Below are 17,869 nucleotides of genomic sequence, written 5' to 3'. Positions count from 1 at the left end.
CCCCCCCCCCCCCCCCCCCCCCCCCCCCCCCCCCCCCCCCCCCCCCCCCCCCCCCCCCCCCGCCTTTCTCAGCTGCTCCACCGCCCTCCCTGTGGTTAACAAGCTGAACTCCGCCTGTAGCCTCTGCTATTCCCTTAAAAGCGCTGCCTCTGGGGTCTCCGCATACCTCCTGTCGATCTGTAGTATCTCCTTTACCAGTCGGTCTGTCTCTACCCTGTCTACCTTCTCCCTATGGGCCCGTATCGAGATCAGCTCCCCTCTGACCACCGCCTTCAATGCTTTGCAGACCACCGCTGCTGAAATTTCCCCCATGTCGTTGACCTGCAGGTAGTTCTGAATACATTTCCTCAGCCGCTCGCACACCCCTTCGTCAGCCAGAAGTCCCACATCAAACCTCCATTGCGGGCGCTGGTTACTGTCTTTACTAAGCTGCAGGTCAACCCAGTGCGGAGCATGGTCTGAGATTGTGATCGCCGAGTACCCCGTGTCCACCACCTCTGCCAGTAAGGCCCTGCTCAGAATAAAGAAATCAATCCGGGAGTATACTTTACGCACGTGTGAGTAGAAGGAGAACTCCTTCACCCTCAGCTGCCCAAATCGCCATGGATCCACCCCTCCCATCTGCTCCATGAACACTTTTAGTTCCTTTGCCATTGCTGGTACCCTGCCCGTTTTCGAGCTTGACCGGTCCAAGCCAGGGTCAATAAATGTGTTGAAGTCCCCTCCAATGAGCAACCTGTCTCCTGCTGCAGCTGCAGCCCAAGCCTTCTCTGTCTTTCTGTTTCTGCCTTTACGAGCACTTCCAATCCTTCTCCCCATGCACCGATGTGGGAATTCAGTACACAATTGCCTCTGTCTTCAGTTTTACAATTCAAGTCCGGTAGAAACTCTGGGGGGGGGGGGGGAAGGTCCAAAAGTCCGACCCGAGCGGGAGCCACCAAATATGCAACTTAATCCTTCATAAACCACCACCGGAAGTCAGTCGCTCCAATTCAATACAAATTCAATAAACCAAAGCCCCTTTCAAGGGCATGGCCCAGCACACTGTCATCTCACTTGAATGGGGCTGGTCCTTTCCCTGAGATTCTGATCCAGTTCCAACTAGCAGATTCAAAACTCCTTCTGGAAAGCAACTCTATCAAGTTACCACGGCAGTTTGGCACATGTGCTTTCAGCTCCCTGGATCAGCTTTAAAATAAAACCAGGGAGACACTGCTTCTCTTCTGCAGGCCGAAGCAACAAACTGAAAGCCTAAAACCTAAACCCCCTCTTACCTGACAGTCACAGCCCAGCTCCACTCACAAATGACATCGCTGAAGCCATCCTACAGGTCATGTGGTCAGACCAAACCTTTCTTAAAGGGACAATCACATGACACTTTATTTAAACTCCAGAATTGCTTTTGGATTAACAGCATGACGTTGCACTCTATCTGAGCATGTATCCTGTTTTACTGAGCAAAGATCCTTTTTCTCCACTGTCATTATCTCATCCTTGATTATTAGGGTCACCCAACCTCCATTTCCATTTGCCTATCTTTTCTAAAAATCAAGGGCCTCGGAATATTTAGTTCCCAACCTTAGTCACCCTGGAATCATGTCTCAGTAATGGCTAATGGATCAAATGCGTTTATTTTTACTTGTGCCTTTCATTTAGCCAGTTGATCTAACCAACCTTGTTGATGAAAACGGTGATGTGCACTTCTTGATCTAATTTAAATTCCAATCTTCTAATTTAAATCCCAGGGGCTGGTTTAGCACAGGGCAGGGGCTGGTTTAGCACAGGGCTAAATCGCTGGCTTTTAAAGCAGGCCAGCAGCACGGTTCAATTCCCGTACCAGCCTCCGCGAAGAGGCGCCGGAATGTGGCGACTAGGGGCTTTTCACAGTAAAATCATTAGAAGCCTACTCGTGACAATAAGCGACTTTCATTTCATTTCATCTTTGCCCTTTCTAAATACATAAGAACTGTTTTGGAATCAAAAGCGGCTCAATGGTTGGAGACTAGTGCAAAAACAACTATATGTGATGACAAATAAAAATGCAATACGGTAGATAAAGATAACAAGTGCCCTTGACTTAATCGTTTTAGTTTGTTTTGTCATAAGAATTTGTTCAATTGCAAAATAGGTATCAATGGAAAGTTAACACACAACAGCCACATGAAGTTCAAACATTTCCTTCAGCACTTGCACTGAAATTTGAAACCAACCCAGCCTGATAGACTACTTGGAAGTCTGCTATTCTGATTGAAGTCTGCTATTCTGATTATAAGATGTGATGATCTTTGAACCAGAGTAAGAAACATTTGCAATTTCGAAGTGTCTGTAGAATCTATAGTTGGTTTTAAGAATTTGCATAAATTCTAATTTTCTTGAATAATAAGTACTGGTACACATAACCCCAGAATCCATGACCTGGAGGTATTACCGACATGAAAGCTGTGTGGCCAATTACACAGGTGACCTGCAGACAAAGGTGAGCCGCAGCAGAGGGAAGAACAGAGAAGACGCATTAGAAACTGTCAGTGGGACAACTTTACTGCTGCTACTTCAAATTTGCCAGAGTGATCGGTCATTTCATTTGAATTTATGAAAAGAATCCAAGCAAGAGTCTCTGTGCCATCAAGACTGCCGTGAGCCTAACTGAGGAGGTTGTAAAGAAGCGTGCCATTTGGGTAATTACCTCCAGGATTGTCAGATGGAATAAGGCTGGCGATGAGTGCGACTGGAGGGACCAATCGATTTAATGGGCATGTGAGAGTGGCCAGGTTAGAGAACTTTGGAACTGCAGGTGACTCCCGCGTATGTGGGAGTGTGCATGTGCTATTGGTTGTGTAAGACATCTCGGTTGCATCAACTATTTAGTGTGAAATTTACCTATTGAAGTATCATGAGCCTGAAAATTATGTTTATTTTATGTTGATTCTGATTCGTGTTGAAATAAAAGTTAGAAAAAGTGAAATCTTGTGGTAATTCCTTCTTTTGGGGTAATTCCGTTCATATTGATTATTTTGGTTCATGGTTTCATTACAGGGATTCTAACAAAATGTCCTGCAATATATGCATTTGCTCCAGATCAAGACCTTGGGATTCACGACAGAAAACTGTCGGCATATAGTAATGAGATGAATGCCTTTCGATTTGTCTTTTTGGTGGTGTCATCCTGAGGGATAAATGTTGGCATGGGCACTGGGAAAACTCTGCAGATGCTCTTTTCATGGTGCCGTGAGACCCCTTCCATCCACCAACTTTTAACACAGAACCTTTGACACTGCAGCACTCACTCAGTAGGGAATTATTTGTTCACCCGGGTTTGAGGCTTGAACCCATGACCTTCTGACTTAAAGGGAAGAGTGCTTCCGTGATCAGGATTGACAAATCGTTTCAAGGACTTTGGGGGCCCTCATTGCATTCATCTTCTTGAAATTCCAGGTTTATCGTAACCGGTGGCAGTGATGGAGATATTAGAATATGGGAAAATCTAGATGACGACGACCCCAAATCGATCAACGTGGGTGAAAAGGTTTATTCGCTGGCTCTCCGGGTATGTGATTGCATTTCCCTTTACAGGTGTTTGTCAACAAATCCCCACAGTTCTAAATTGTAAATGTCCTGAGTTGACTTGATCAGGTATGTAGCATTGCAGTTCATGACAAATGCTTGCCAATCATTATGATACGCAGCCACTTACATTTGGCAGTGATAGTTTTCAGCATTATTAAATTTAAAATCTGAATGTGAATGCCAGGACGTATATCGGTCATGCCAAGATTTTGAAATTATAGAATATGAAATTTTAATTGATCAAAATAACCGCCTGCTAACTTCGACAGCTGAATAATTGTGGACTGCCTGTAAGCATTGCAGAAAGATTTGTAGGATAATGACAGATGATGGCTTCAAGTCCAAATGAATAGATGAGAACGGTCATGAAAATAGTTTGAATTTTTCCCCTTTGTGCGTCTGTTAAGTACTTTGAACATTTTTCATTTTACAATTTAATTTGAATTTATTCTGGAATGTTATATTTTTGCAACTTGTACAATTCAATGTCGATTCTTTAGCCAATACCTGTTCATTTTTGCTGAAAATATTTGATTTGTACTTCATTCTACTTTAAAAAAACATTCCACTGACGCAACAAACCTTAAAAGTATCAAGTGCTTTGACATGTCTAATGGGCTTGGGGAAGAAAAAAGATTCCACCTCCAACTTTTATCATGAATGCTTTAACCAAATGTGGATGTTAACATTCTAACTGCACCTTCAGGGGAAAGGATAAATACTTAAAGGATGAGCCATCATTTATGATTCAAGATGATTAATAATTGAAGAATTTTATTTTTCTGACTTCAGAATGGAATGCTTGTTACCGCTGTTTCCAACAATGTTGTTCAAGTCCACTCCTTCCCTGAGGGTTCACCAGATGGAATCTTAACCCGCTTCACTGCTGAAGCGAATCATGTTGTCTTCAATAAAGCTGGGACGAGTGTTGCTGCTGGTTCCAGGTAAGACTGGAGAATAATACAGTATTCAAGATGATTACTGATGGATGTCATTTTTTAAAAAATATTTCTGGTATTAAAGTGTTTGCCCATGATTACCTGAGGGGAAGGTTACTACAGACAGTTGGCCTGTGAGATAAAAGGGGAACGGTATTGGGTTTGTGCAGAGAGGTTCATAGAATCTACAATGCAGAAGGAGGCCATTCAGCCCATTGATTCTGCACCGACCCTTGGAAAGAGCACCCTACCTAAGCCCCATACCTCCACCTTATCCCCGTAACCCAATAACCCCACCTAAACTTTTATGGTGAGGTTGGATTTACAAGTAAATAGGTTGGATTTAAAATTTACATCATAGGATAAGTAGGGATTTGGCTTTTTCAGCTGTTGAATTACAAAGAGCTTGGGGGGGGGGGGGGGCGGGGAGGGGGTCAAAATATGATTTATGATAAGTCAGACAGATTTCCTCCTGGGATCTGGCTTGCTCAGCAAATAACATCTGTTATGGTCTGAATGTTACATACAGCGGACTTTAGGTAATTGTTATCATTGTTGCTAAATAATCCTTTTTAATTTTTAAGATAACTGCAACTTTGAGGGGGTGGGGAAGGAGAAGGACTGTTGATTTTGAACCCAGTGTATTAAAGTTATAATATGCTTTTGTGCTCTACGTTAATGAAGAGGATTAACTTTTTTTCTTAATCTGCGATCTAAATGTTGTTTCACCTTTTGTGTGAAGGAAAATAATTGTGTTGGTGTCCCTTGCAGTGACTTTATGGTGAAGATTATTGAGACGAAGGACAATAGTCAACAGAAGACAATTCGGGGTCATGACGGCCCTATCCTCAGCGTGGCTTTTGATCCAAAGGATTTATTTCTGGTAATAAATTATGAATACAACTTAATTCTTGCAAAACCTATGTATGGACCTGCCATTAGGAGTGTATAAAATGTTTTTGGCGGTAGACATTTTTGAACTATCACCACTTGAGTGCTTCTAAAATTGATATTGAATTTTGGTTTCGTAGTAAGAACATCACAAAATAGAAGCAGGGTAGTCGCCTGCTTTGCCATTCAAAAAGTAAATGGCTGATCTGTTCTTGACCTCGCTTAACATTTGACCCCGCCACCTAGATCAACATTTTGTCTAACTCAACCTTGAATATGTTCAATGACCCTGCCACTACTGGTTTCAGGAAATAATTTGAGCTGATTGTTGACAGCTTCACACGTCTAGGCTCCACGATTATCTGAAATCTGTCACTTAATGCTGAAGTTAACACAATCCTCTCAAGCCTCTTGTTAAGTTGAAGCTGAATAAGAGAGTGAAACAACAGCAACCTGACTGAGGACACCAAACTGCGTTTCTACCACACCAGCAGTTTCACTGCACCCCTATATTGGTTAGGTCTGCATGGCATGTGCTTGGCACGAGAAGAGGAAAAATGCTTTCCAGCATCACTGACTGAGATGTTTACTGGGCATCTCCGGGCAGGATAAGGTCACCAACTTGAGGTTCTGGAATATGCCAATTCCATCAGTATACAATCATTGCAAAGACAGCGATGCCTGAGCTGGCCTGGTCTAATACAGCAGATGGATGATGGCTGTGTTAGACGTTTAGCTGCTGCTGTATAAAGAGTCAAAAGTTCTCCTTTTCACCAACACCTTTATTTCACTTCAACAGATTCTGCACAAAACTCCAACATCGCATCACCTGACACAAAGGCCACCTGAAGCCACTTTACATATCAGTGTCAATTATTATCATAGAATTTACAGTGCAGAAGGAGGCCATTCGGCCCATCGAGTCTGCACCGGCTCTTGGAAAGAGCACCCTACCCAAGGTCAACATCTCCACCCTATCCCCATAACACAGTAACCCCACCCAACACTAAGGGCAATTTTGGACACTAAGGGCAATCCACCTAACCTGCACATCTTTGGACTGTGGGAGGAAACCCACGCATGCACGGGGAGGATGTGCAGACTCCGCACAGACAGTGACCCAAGCCGGAATCGAACCTGGGACCCTGGAGCTGTGAAGCCATTGTGCTATCCACAATGCTACCGTGCTGCCCACAATGCTACCGTGCTGCCCTTAACATAAATGGAATAACTAATTGCAATGTCTCTTAACCCATTACTTAACAAGCTGTATATTCAAAAACCTCCTGTACGTAAACTGGCCACTGTGATGACTTCCTGAGTGTCTATACCTTGGTTACAAGGACACCCACATGTGATGTATGAAGAGACCTGATGTTGACACTGACAATTGAGGGAACAGTTGCTGACCTCCTGAAGGTGACTGTTTGGAACAGTGTTGCAAGAGACGAACAGGAACAAAACCTCAGCTGGCGAGGAGAGGGCCCAGTGAAGGCTAGTGAATCAGCCCACTGCCTTCCTGTGCAGCAAAAGTGGCAGAGACTGCCATGCTGGAGTGGGCCTCCTGAGTCATACTGGGCAATACCTGTTTTTAAAAATGTTTATTGAACATTTTTCATATTAATCAAAACAATCAACAGATATACACAAGAAAAAAACATTAACACAATACCTAATTAACACAAAAACTTTAATGTTGTGATAGAATCATCGAATTTAGCGTGCAGAACCCAACACCCAATCCTTGTAACCCAGAAACCCACCTAACCTTTTTGGACACTAAGGGCAATTTAGCATAGCCAATCCACCTAACATGCACATGCGGGAGGAAACTGAAGCACCCGGAGGAAGCCCACCCAGACTGGAAGAACGTGCAAACTCCACACACACTGTCCCAGGCTGGGAATCGAACCTGGGACCCTGGAGCTGTGAGGCAACTGTGCTAACCACTATGCTACCGTGCTGCCCAGTCACGTGACTAACTCCTTTAAAAAAGGAAATGAGTGGTTGCCATCTGAGGTGGGACCTCTGCACCAACACCCCCCCCCACCCCACCCCACCACTGCATGTCATCCACGTAAAGGGACACCCGATGCTCCGCCCCTCCCCAATTTGTCCACCTCCACTTCACAAGCGACCTCAGCGCTATAGCAAGTGACTTGATTGCCAAAGCAAACGAGCGGGGATAATGGACAGTCTTGCTTCATGCCCCTGTTCAAAGGAAAGTAACCAGAGTTTGTTGCATTCATACAAACACTTGAGCCTTCTATAATAGACAAATCCAATAAATAAATTTGTGCCCAAAATGAAACCTGCCAAGAATCTCCATTTTCGGCATCCAGAGAAACGATCACCTCCGACTCGGGCACCGAGGAGGGAACAAGATAAACATTTTACAGGCGACGTATGTTGGCCGACAATTGTCGACCCTTCATGAAGCCCATCTGATCCTCCGAGATTATATTTGGGAGGCAAGGCTGCAGCCAAAGCGCCTTGGGAAATAGCTTGGCGTCCACGTTCAAAAGTGAGATAGGTCAGTACAACCCACACTGTCGGTCTTTATCCTTCTTACAAATCAGATGGAGGCCTGTGTGAGGGTAGAGCGCAACGATCCCCGGGATAAGGAATCATTAAACGTGTCCAGAATTCAAGGCACAGGTTGCTCTGAGAACTTCCTATACAATTCAGTAAGTAAGCCATCCAGACTAGGGGCTTTGCCAGATTGCATCAAACCAATACACTTTAAAATTTCACCAGGATGCAATGGGGACTCCAACTCACCGCTCCTCTCCACCTCAACAGTTGGGATGGTTAGGCTGTCCAAAAAGTCAGACATGACTGACCCATCTGCAGGAGGCTCTCGTCTGTAAAGATCGTGGTAAAAAGATTCCAAAATTGCATCAACCTGAGGAGAGACGGAAATGAGGTTACTGGTCGAATTATGTATGTGATATCCTGGGAGGCCGCCTGCCATTTAAGCTGGTGAGCCAAAAGACAACTGGCCTTCACCCCATGTTTGTAAAATGTGCCCTTGAGCGTTGCAACTGGCTTATCGCCCTGCCGGTCGACAATAGTTCGAACCATTTCCAGATTTTTCCAACTTGCCAGCAACTCCGGGATAGGGTCAAGTGAGCACTGGTGATCCACCTCAAAAATGGAATCCACCAGCCTCTGCTGTACCACCCTCGCTGTCCTCACCAAATGGCACTTTATAGGAAATAATTTCCCCACTAAGGACTACCTTAAGGGCTTCCCACAACATGGAAGGCAAGATTGGCTTGGTCCTGTTAAATTTTATGTAGTCCTCTTTGACAATGGACATGCTCACAAAATTTCTTGTGCGCTAATGGTGTTGTATCCAACCTCCATGGTGGGTGGGGCCTGATCCCAGCGCCAAATCATTGAATTGCAGGGCACAGTCGAAAATAACAATCGCTGAATAGTCAGCTGCCACCACTGCAACGAGGAGAGACCTATCTACAACAAAAAGATCAATCTGCGAATATACCTGATGACCATGTGAAAATAATGAAAAATCTTTCTCGCTTGGTTGCAAGGAACCCAAGATTTAGGCTTCGAACTATCCAATCTAGGATCCAAGACACAGTTCAGAGCCCATCCAAAATAAGCTGATGCAAGTCCAAATAGGGTGGGGGGTGGGGGGGGGGGGGGGGGGAAGAGAGGAGAGGAGGGGTTCATATTGTCTTAGTTTGGGGCGGAAATGTTAACCATATCAACCGGGTTGCTCACCAGAGAGCCACAAACAATAACGTATCTCCATTGGGATCAGCAAAGAATTCCGCACCTTTGGGGAGGCCCGACGCCAGAGTGGTTGGCACCACTCCGCTACGCCGGGACCCCCCCACCCCACCGGGTAGGGGAGAATCCCGGCCACCATCGCCCCAAACTGAAAATAAATTCTTCAGGCTGAAAATGCAGTAGCTCCCCAGGGACCCCCCCCCCCCCCCCCCAAAAAAGCTTTCTGCAAAAAAAGATTATTTTAAAAACATGGCTAATGCAGTCAAACACATTGTCTAACCCAGACTTTTCACTGTTAAATTGTCAAATGTTAATTCAATATATCTAAAATCCTGCATTCATCATGGGGCGGACTTTGCATTTTGCCTGCCGATGAGCTCTGAGAGGCCTCCGACTCCATTGATAAGTTTCTCAACCTTCTTTTCCTTGACTTTTTTGGGCATTTCAGTTGTACAAGATCTATATTACAGTAATTCTGTGGGTTTTTGAGAGTAAGTACTCTGTGGTACTAAGCAAAGGGAGTCACCTTGTGTGTATCCTCCCCCTACATTATGCCAACTGGAAGTCCCCACACTGGGCAATACTTAATGCAGTTGACCACCCAGCCATTGTCTTGTAAGCTGAGCAGCTACCTTTTTTGTGTTGTTACATTTTTAAAGATATTTAATAATTTTGTCAGACTCTATTTTTTTTTCATCAAACCGTGTCAACTCTGCTTAATTTTATTAGGATTTTCTAAATGCCCTGCTTCTACTTAATAATGGATTCCAGAATTTTCCCAATGGTAGAACGGTCTATAGCTTCCTGCCTTCTATCTCTCGCCTTTCCTGACAAGGGGCATTTATATTGTGGTTTTCCATGCTGCTGGGATCTTTCCTATTAAAAGTTCACGACAGTGCCTTCGATATTTTAAATGATGGCAATAGGGTTTTTATTTTAATTATCTGCAATTTAAAAATTAAATAATTTATTTAAAATTGTTCAGTACATGACAATCATATTACTTTTTACAGGCTTCCTCTAGTTGTGACGGGTCAGTATGTGTCTGGAAAATCGCAGATCAGGTAGGTTGTAATAATAATATTAAGCTTTATTGTCACAAGTAGGATTACATTGACACGGCAATGAAGTTACTGTGAAAAGCCCCTAGTCGTTGCATTCTGGCGCCTGTTCGGGTACACTTGACACGGCAATGAAGTTACTGGGAAAAGCCCCTAGTCGTTGCATTCTGGTGCCTGTTCGGGTACACTGGGCGAGAATTCACAATGTCCAATTCAGCACCTAACAGCACGTCTTTCAGGACTTAGAGTAGGAAACCGGAGCACCCGGAGGAAACCCACACAGACACAAGGAGAATGTGCAGACTCCGCACAGACTGTGACCCAATCTGGGAATCGAACCTGGGACCCTGCAGCTGTGAAGCAACAGTGCTAACCACTGTGCAACGGTGCCACCCATTTTGGACATGTTTTACCCTTGAGGTCATGCAGTTGTGTGCATCAGTACCAGTTTTGTTGCACATCATTAATGGGCGTGGACACCCCCCCCCCCCAGTTCAGTTCACAGTAGAAATTCACAACTCTCCTCTTGCTGCCAGGGACAGTGATGACTGCAAATGTGCCCTGCTGCATGTTCTCCTCTATAAAGATGGTGGCCGCTGACCTTGTCCTACCATCAGCATATAACTGTGCGTGCACGGTGTTGGCAGCAAGCAAGGTCTTTGTAAAATTGCGCTGAAAGGTGGTTTGTGCAAAAAAAGAATATCACTATCTCAAATTGCATTTGAGAAGCTGAATGGACTTTAGGTCCCATTATCTTCAGTGTTACATAATTTCTTTAATCTGCTTTACAAAATATATATTCAATGCGTTTAATAAGTGCGATAATTATTATGTTGAAGAGCTTTTTTTCTATTTTGTAGACACTTGCAGCAAGTTGGCCACTGCTAACTAAATTCAATGAGGTGAGCCGGGCTACATCACTCTGTAGACTTGAGTGGCAACCGAGGATTGGGAAGGTAAATATGAAATCAACGACACTAAAAAGGTTTTACTTTCAGAAAGGCCATAAATTTTTTTTACAGCGGAGACTAAATAAAGGTTTGGCTTTATGCATCAGAGATTTATTCCTAGTACCGCCTGGGTTAAAACCGACCGAAGGTCAAATGTCCGATGTGAATTGTGACGGCAATAAAATATTCTTGTATGGCCTTTGGTTTGCTGATAGAAAATGCCTGGTTAATTAAACAAGTTAATTTTAATTAAATGAAGTTTTGTTGCCCTCTGTTCCTCATGATTGGCAAACCTTGAGGATGCATAGTTGCGCGGCAGTCACTTCCTCGTGGGCCACTGTTGCATTAAACCAGCTGGTAAATGAATAATATTTAGCTAAAAATTATTCTAGTTTGTGCAAATCTACAAGGTGTCAATAATGACAAACAGTTACAGTTGTATTGTGTTTACACTTCAAAGAAAGTGAAACATTTCCTCTTTAACTGCTGGAAAGTAGACCTTTCCTGCATTGGGCAGCTAATCAAGTGGCAATTGTAGATGCTACTCATTTCAAATTCCCTAAGCCCTCGGTTTTAATTAATAGCCTCACAACAAACTCAAATTGGTTAGCTTATTTGCGGACACTCAATATGGCAAGGCGGGTTCGCAACCCCACCTTCACACTCGGACAGTGAAGAGAGGGATAGAGGAAATAAGGTTTTACGGTACGTAGATCCCAGAGGAACTAAATATTGGTTCAGGTTGAGTTCCAGAATCAAAGTTCCAGTGAGGTATTTATTCACAGAGGCTGGCAGTCTCAAAACCGATGTTGTAGAATTTACTTTTCCAGTGGTGTCGACTTCACAACGATGAATCAGTCATGTAGACGATGGCACAGAACTTCCAACAGAAGCCACGTAGGTGGAGCCAGGTGTTCAACCTGGGCAGAGGCTCCTTTTCTATGGCTGTTTAGTCAGATGTTAAAGAGCAGACTGAGCCATTCAGCTCAGCGAAGCAATGTTAACTTGTTCAACAAGCCAGAGGCATAGGTCACAAGTGGCTTCTTTTGTTATGGGCGTTATGCATAGACATAAGTTCAGCCATTTTAAGGATGTTATTCAGCTAAAATTTAGGAATAGCAATGAGTGTCTATTATAAAAATGTAAAGTTTGGGCTCATAGTCCATCACAGTTTTTCATGGTCTAATCCTGTCTTTTTGTTTTGGTGCATGCACGTAGTTCCTGGCTGTTCCAGTAGAAAAGGTTGTGAAACTCTTTGAAAGGGACACCTGGGAAAATACTGATAATCTTTCAGATGATCGCATTATGATGGTAAGTTTTACTTTACAATTGAGAACAACTTTGCTGAAATTTAATAAAAGGAAAACAGAGTGCATGAATATACATTGGGTAGCATTTCAGGAAACAGGGATCCTACAGAATAGCTATCTGATAAACTAGTCCTGCTTAGAATATAACTAATGTTTTGAAAAATTTACTTTGAGAAAATCGTTAAATCCTTGTGCATTTTCCTGTAAGTATTTTTGCTAACTGTTTATGGAAATTCTGCTTGTTTTGAAAGTGGCTCAGATGCTAATCAAAGGCAAAATGGGCAGAACAGTGGTTAGCACAGTTGCTTCACAGCTCCAGGTTCCCAGGTTCGACTCCCAGCTTGGGTCGCTGGTTGTGCGGAGTCAGCACGTTCTCCCTGTCTCTGCATGGGCTTCCAGGTGCTCCAGTTTCCTCCCATGGTTCAAAGATGTGCAAGTCAGGTGGATTGGCCATGATAAATTGTCCTTAGTGTCCAAAAAAAAGTCAGGTGTGGTTACTGGATCACGGGGATAGGGTGGCGATATAGGCGTGGGTGAGGTGCTCTTTCCAAAGGCCGGTGCAGACTCGATGGGCCGAATGGCCTCCTGCACTGTAGATTCTATGGTTCTATGGATGATATTGTATTGTTTGAAATGCTAAACTTAGGGAATATTATCCTTTTTTCTTCCTCAGCCATTATCTGTTACAACATGGTCTCCTTGTGGCGGTTATGTGGCTGCTGGGAGCATTGATGGATCCATGGTGGTATGGAATGTACAGACCAGAAAATGTGTTGGAAGGTATCGTATTCATTGCATTTCTTTGTAAAACTCATTGCAGGCTGAGGATGGTGATGATGCAATTACTCACTGAGCTGTGTACAGGATAAACTACAGTCAAAACTTTTACTCTCCTTCATGAGTCGCCCTTATTTGCAATGAAAAATCAAAACACAGAGGAAACAGTAAAACTTTAAGAAATAATTTGTCCGATTATATATACTAAGAAAAGGGATGATCAGTTTGTAAATATTATTTTGTTTGTACTCTGGATTTGAAAATATTAATTGATGGAATGTAAGCTAATGAATCACTGCTGGGTTTCTTTGGACTTTGGGAGGTCGTTGTTATATTTTGCCGAAAGCAGAGGTATGGTATTTCATAATTTAAAAAAAAATTCATTAGACCAGGGGTGGGCAAACTTTTCCGTGCAAGGGCCGCATTCAGAAATTCACAATTCACAAAGGGCCGCATAGTATATTAAGTAAAATAATTACTTCACCCGGTTATGATTCTGGGCGCCTCATATAGAACATAGAACAGTACAGCACAGAACAGGCCCTTCGGCCCTCGACGTTGTGCCAAGCAATGATCACCCTACTCAAGTCAACGTATCCACCCTATACCAGTAAGTAACCCAACAGCCCCCCCACCCATTAACCTTTAAAAAAAAAAAAAAAAAAATTTTTTTTAAAACAAATTTTTTTTTTTTTTTTTTTTAATGACTTGGTGGGCCGCAGAAATACCTTTGGCGGGCCGCATGCGGCCCGCGGGCCGTAGTTTGCCCACCCCTGCATTAGACGATAAAGGAACTTGCCATATATGGAATTGAAAATGTAAACTTGTGTCCTGGTTTCCTTTGGCATTACAATAAATTGTGTCACAGCTCCCAAAACAGAGTTTTTTTTTTATAAATTTAGATTAGCCAATTATTTTTTCCAATTAAGGGGCAATTTAGCGTGGCCAATCCACCTACTCTGCACATTTTTGGGTTGTGGGGGCGAAACCCACGCAGACACGGGGAGAACGTGCAAACTCCACACGGACAGTGACCCAGAGCCGGGATCGAACCTGGGACCTCAGCGCCGTGAGGCGGTTGTGCTAACCACTAGGCCACCGTGCTGCCCTCCAAAACAGAGTTAAATGAAAATCAACAAGGCATTGAAACACTCTGGTAGTCGAATAGCTCAGCACTTGAGAAGTGACCAATCTGTTTCTCTATGTACATAAGTATTTAAGATGTAGAGTTGTGATGTACTACGTCAAAGAAGTTGCAGCTGTTTGATTTTAACCCCTTAATTCTCTGCAGAACACTAGTCATTTCGGAGACAAAAGTACCTTTTGTGTAGTATAACCGGTTGATGACTGTTAAGTGTGTGTTGTAATATTTGGGTATGTGTTTTCTTTTAGTTTCAAGCATGAGAAGGCCTATCGAATCTGTGCAATGGCATGGCACCCTTCAAAGGGAAATATAGCTTATACAGACGCTGAAGGAAATCTGGGACTCCTTGAAGGGGTTTTGGCAAATGCTGGAAGCAAGGTGAGCACGAAACCTAGGCAAAGGGTCTAATTTATTTAAAGTATGTTTGTGTGTGTGTGTTCGTTCCACCATTTATAGGAAAATTATATGCACTGTACTGATGTTTATAAATTCAGTTGTCTGTTGAAAGGTTATGCAAAATTTGCATTTGACTGTAAATTAGTCTGCTGAAACTGCTTTCTAAAATGTTTTTCCTTAGGAATTGGCTTCCCGTTCAACTGCTGCCACGTTGGACGATTTGTTTGATGAAGAGGACGGTGATTTGTCAACAAAAGGCATGAATCTGTCACCTCCATCGTCAATAAGGCACCCATTGATGGATGAGGATGATGATGATGGAGAAGATGATGATGTAATGGGCATAGTCAACCGTTCTAGACACAATCGAGCCATTGAAGATGATAACTCGCACGGTATGGAGTAAGCAATGATTTTTGTACTTGCTGTTGCTCAAGGTGTTTATCTGTCAGCCAGTTTTGCCTATTATTATTTTCATTATTTTGTCAAGTGTGATTATTGATCTTCTATTTATTCTGTTTCAAGAAACTTTGGTCAATTTAATTTTTAAAAATCAAATGTTACTTTTCAGCGAAAAATACTTTTAATGAGTAAGAAGAAAGACTGCGGATTGTTTTTTTTTTTTTTGCTGGTTGCCATTGCTTCCTTTGCCAGTCGCCTTAAATCAATGTCGTCTGGTTCTCAATCCTGCCAGAGAGAACAGTTTCTCCCTGTTGACTTTGTGCAGCGCCTCCTCATTTTGAACACTTCTGTCAAATCTCATCTCCACCTTTCCTTTACAGACAACAGCCCTCGCTCCTCGAATCTATCCACATAACTGAAGCTTCTCATTTCTGGAGCCATTCTTCTGAATCTTTTCTGTACCCTCTCTAATTCCTTCACATCCCACCTGAAGTGTGGTGTCCAGAACTGGACACAATGCTCCAGTTGAGGCCAAACCGGTGTGTTTATGCAGGCTTATCATAACTTCATTGCTTTTGTACTCTACATTCCTATTGATAAAGGCCAGAAATCCCGTATATAATAATATCAAATTACTAGAAAATCATTGAGGAGCATTATTTGCATTGAGTTCAATTTCTTACCTTTCAGCTGACGAACCTGGTTTTGAAATTCATCTTCGATTGCTGTAATATGCAACTTTAAAGTGGTTCAGTGATGGCAGTTGAATTCTTGATGGGTGCGTGTTCGTAGCACGAATCTGAGAAGTGTACACAACATTTTTATAGTTGAATAAAATTGGCAATTGGCTATTGCCTTGGGGGTACTTGGTGAAATGTCAAAAAAGAAAATATTGCAATCCCAGCACAGGTATCCTTCATCTGAATGCATACAAAAACATTTGACTATTTGTTTGATGAAGAGGACAGTGACTTGTTCACAAGAGGCACAGATCTGTCACCTCCATCACCAATAAGGCAGCCATTGGTGGATGATGATGGAAGTGATCATTCATTTGAAGCCTTAAAATAAAAAGTAGTATTTGCCTTCATTTTGTAACTGGGTTCGATAGAGTGAGATGATGTTCAAATAGCGATTTTTAAAGTTTTTATAAATTCGCTTCAGATATTGGATCTCCCACCCATTTGGATAAATTGGATGATGATGATGATGATGATGACAACGGCCAAGCTAGTAGTGCACGAGCTGCACCAGTAATTGCAGCATACTCTGGACCAGTGCCAACACCGCAGCAAAAGCCTTTTCAGCCTTGTTCCACCCCCTCTCACCTCCTGCATCGGTTCATGGTAAGCTCAGGCACCATTGCTTTTTATCTCTTCATACTCCTGCCTTTGAGATGAAATACACAAGAATTAAATTTAACATTTCCTAAGGGTAATCATTTCGAGCAGAAAAAAGCCTGACACTTCTCTCAGATGTTTCATTGAAATACTTTAAAGCGTGGTGATTATAGAGGCAGCTGTTTTACGGATAGCAGGATCCCAGAAGCGGCAATAAATTGGAGGAACGGGTGGCTTGTTTTTGATTGTATTGGTTGAGGGAATAATGCTGATCCAAGAAATCGGAAAAACTCCATGCCGTGCTCTTCCTGGAGTATAACATCATGCAATAGGTGAATGGCTATTGGGGTGACCTTAACTTTTACATTCGACGAGGCAGCAACTTTAATGCAGATACTGGGAAATGTCAAGGCGGCACTGTTGAACAGCTTCACAGCGCTAGGGTCCCAGGTTCGATTCCAGGCTTGGGTCACTGTGGAGTCTGGACGGTCTTCTCGTGGCTGTGTGGGTTTCCTCCCACAAGTCCTGAAAGATGTGCTTGTCAGGTGAATTGGACATTCTGAATCCTCCCTCTGTGTGCCCAAACAGGCGACTAGGGGATTTTCACAGTAACTTTATTGCAGTGTTAATGTAAGCCTCCTTGTGGCACTAATACAGATTATTATTATAGATATCATATTTTGTAATGTAAGACAATTCCGTTCAATAAGATCTAAGGTCCATGGTTTAGGTGAAAGAGATTATATTTGGTAATACACTGAGATTTTAGAGCTAATGTGCCACGTGTTAAGAAATTATTGCAGATCAGCTTTCAAGCTCTGACGCAGTTCAAATGTAATATTGTGGGTGTTTAAAACCTACACTGTACAGTTAATTTTCTCTGAATAATGGCCACTGTCTTTTCCATCCTGTTGCAGACTTTAAGCACTGTCCCTGTTGGCTCTGAGGCCAGAATATTCCTTTCTTATTGAACAATTTTATCTGCTTTATATTTTAGGTGTGGAATTCCACTGGGATTATTCGCTGCTACAGTGATGAACAAGACAATGCTATAGATGTGGAATTCCATGATACCTCCGTACATCATGCAATGCACTTGAGTAATGTTCTGAATCACACCATGGCTGACTTATCTCAGGAAGCAGTGTTACTAGCATGTGTAAAAACTGATGAACTGCCCAGGTAAAAATGCAAGGGAGGGGGATCTTTTTAAATATTTGCAATTTAGGTTGTGTTGCATCAATGAATGTGGATGAAGTATTTAGCGTTTGTGTTTGCCGGATAGCATATCTTTTTTTTTATTGATACCATCCAGCAGGCAGTCTATATGCTGACTC

The 17,869-nt window shown here is 42.9% G+C and overlaps 1 protein-coding gene across 1 annotated transcript in view; it reads left to right on the top strand.

Annotated features, from left to right (window-relative positions):
• Nucleotides 1–3,403: 3,403 nt before the first annotated feature.
• wdhd1 (WD repeat and HMG-box DNA binding protein 1) overlaps nucleotides 3,404–17,869 on the top strand; it is a 61,401-nt gene continuing 46,935 nt past the window's right edge. The window contains exons 1-11 of the mRNA XM_038779334.1: nucleotides 3,404–3,544; nucleotides 4,357–4,508; nucleotides 5,274–5,385; nucleotides 10,166–10,216; nucleotides 11,074–11,169; nucleotides 12,382–12,474; nucleotides 13,147–13,253; nucleotides 14,643–14,772; nucleotides 14,972–15,185; nucleotides 16,357–16,538; nucleotides 17,530–17,714. Coding sequence (XP_038635262.1) covers nucleotides 4,363–4,508; nucleotides 5,274–5,385; nucleotides 10,166–10,216; nucleotides 11,074–11,169; nucleotides 12,382–12,474; nucleotides 13,147–13,253; nucleotides 14,643–14,772; nucleotides 14,972–15,185; nucleotides 16,357–16,538; nucleotides 17,530–17,714 — 1,316 coding nt within the window. The 5' untranslated portion in view covers nucleotides 3,404–3,544; nucleotides 4,357–4,362. The remainder of the gene's footprint in view (nucleotides 3,545–4,356; nucleotides 4,509–5,273; nucleotides 5,386–10,165; nucleotides 10,217–11,073; nucleotides 11,170–12,381; nucleotides 12,475–13,146; nucleotides 13,254–14,642; nucleotides 14,773–14,971; nucleotides 15,186–16,356; nucleotides 16,539–17,529; nucleotides 17,715–17,869) is intronic.

The sequence above is a fragment of the Scyliorhinus canicula genome, chromosome 2 (genome assembly GCF_902713615.1).
Source record: "Scyliorhinus canicula chromosome 2, sScyCan1.1, whole genome shotgun sequence".
NCBI classification, from domain to species: domain Eukaryota; kingdom Metazoa; phylum Chordata; class Chondrichthyes; order Carcharhiniformes; family Scyliorhinidae; genus Scyliorhinus; species Scyliorhinus canicula.
Note: the sequence above shows the minus strand (reverse complement) of the source record. Positions and strands in the feature narration are given on the sequence as shown.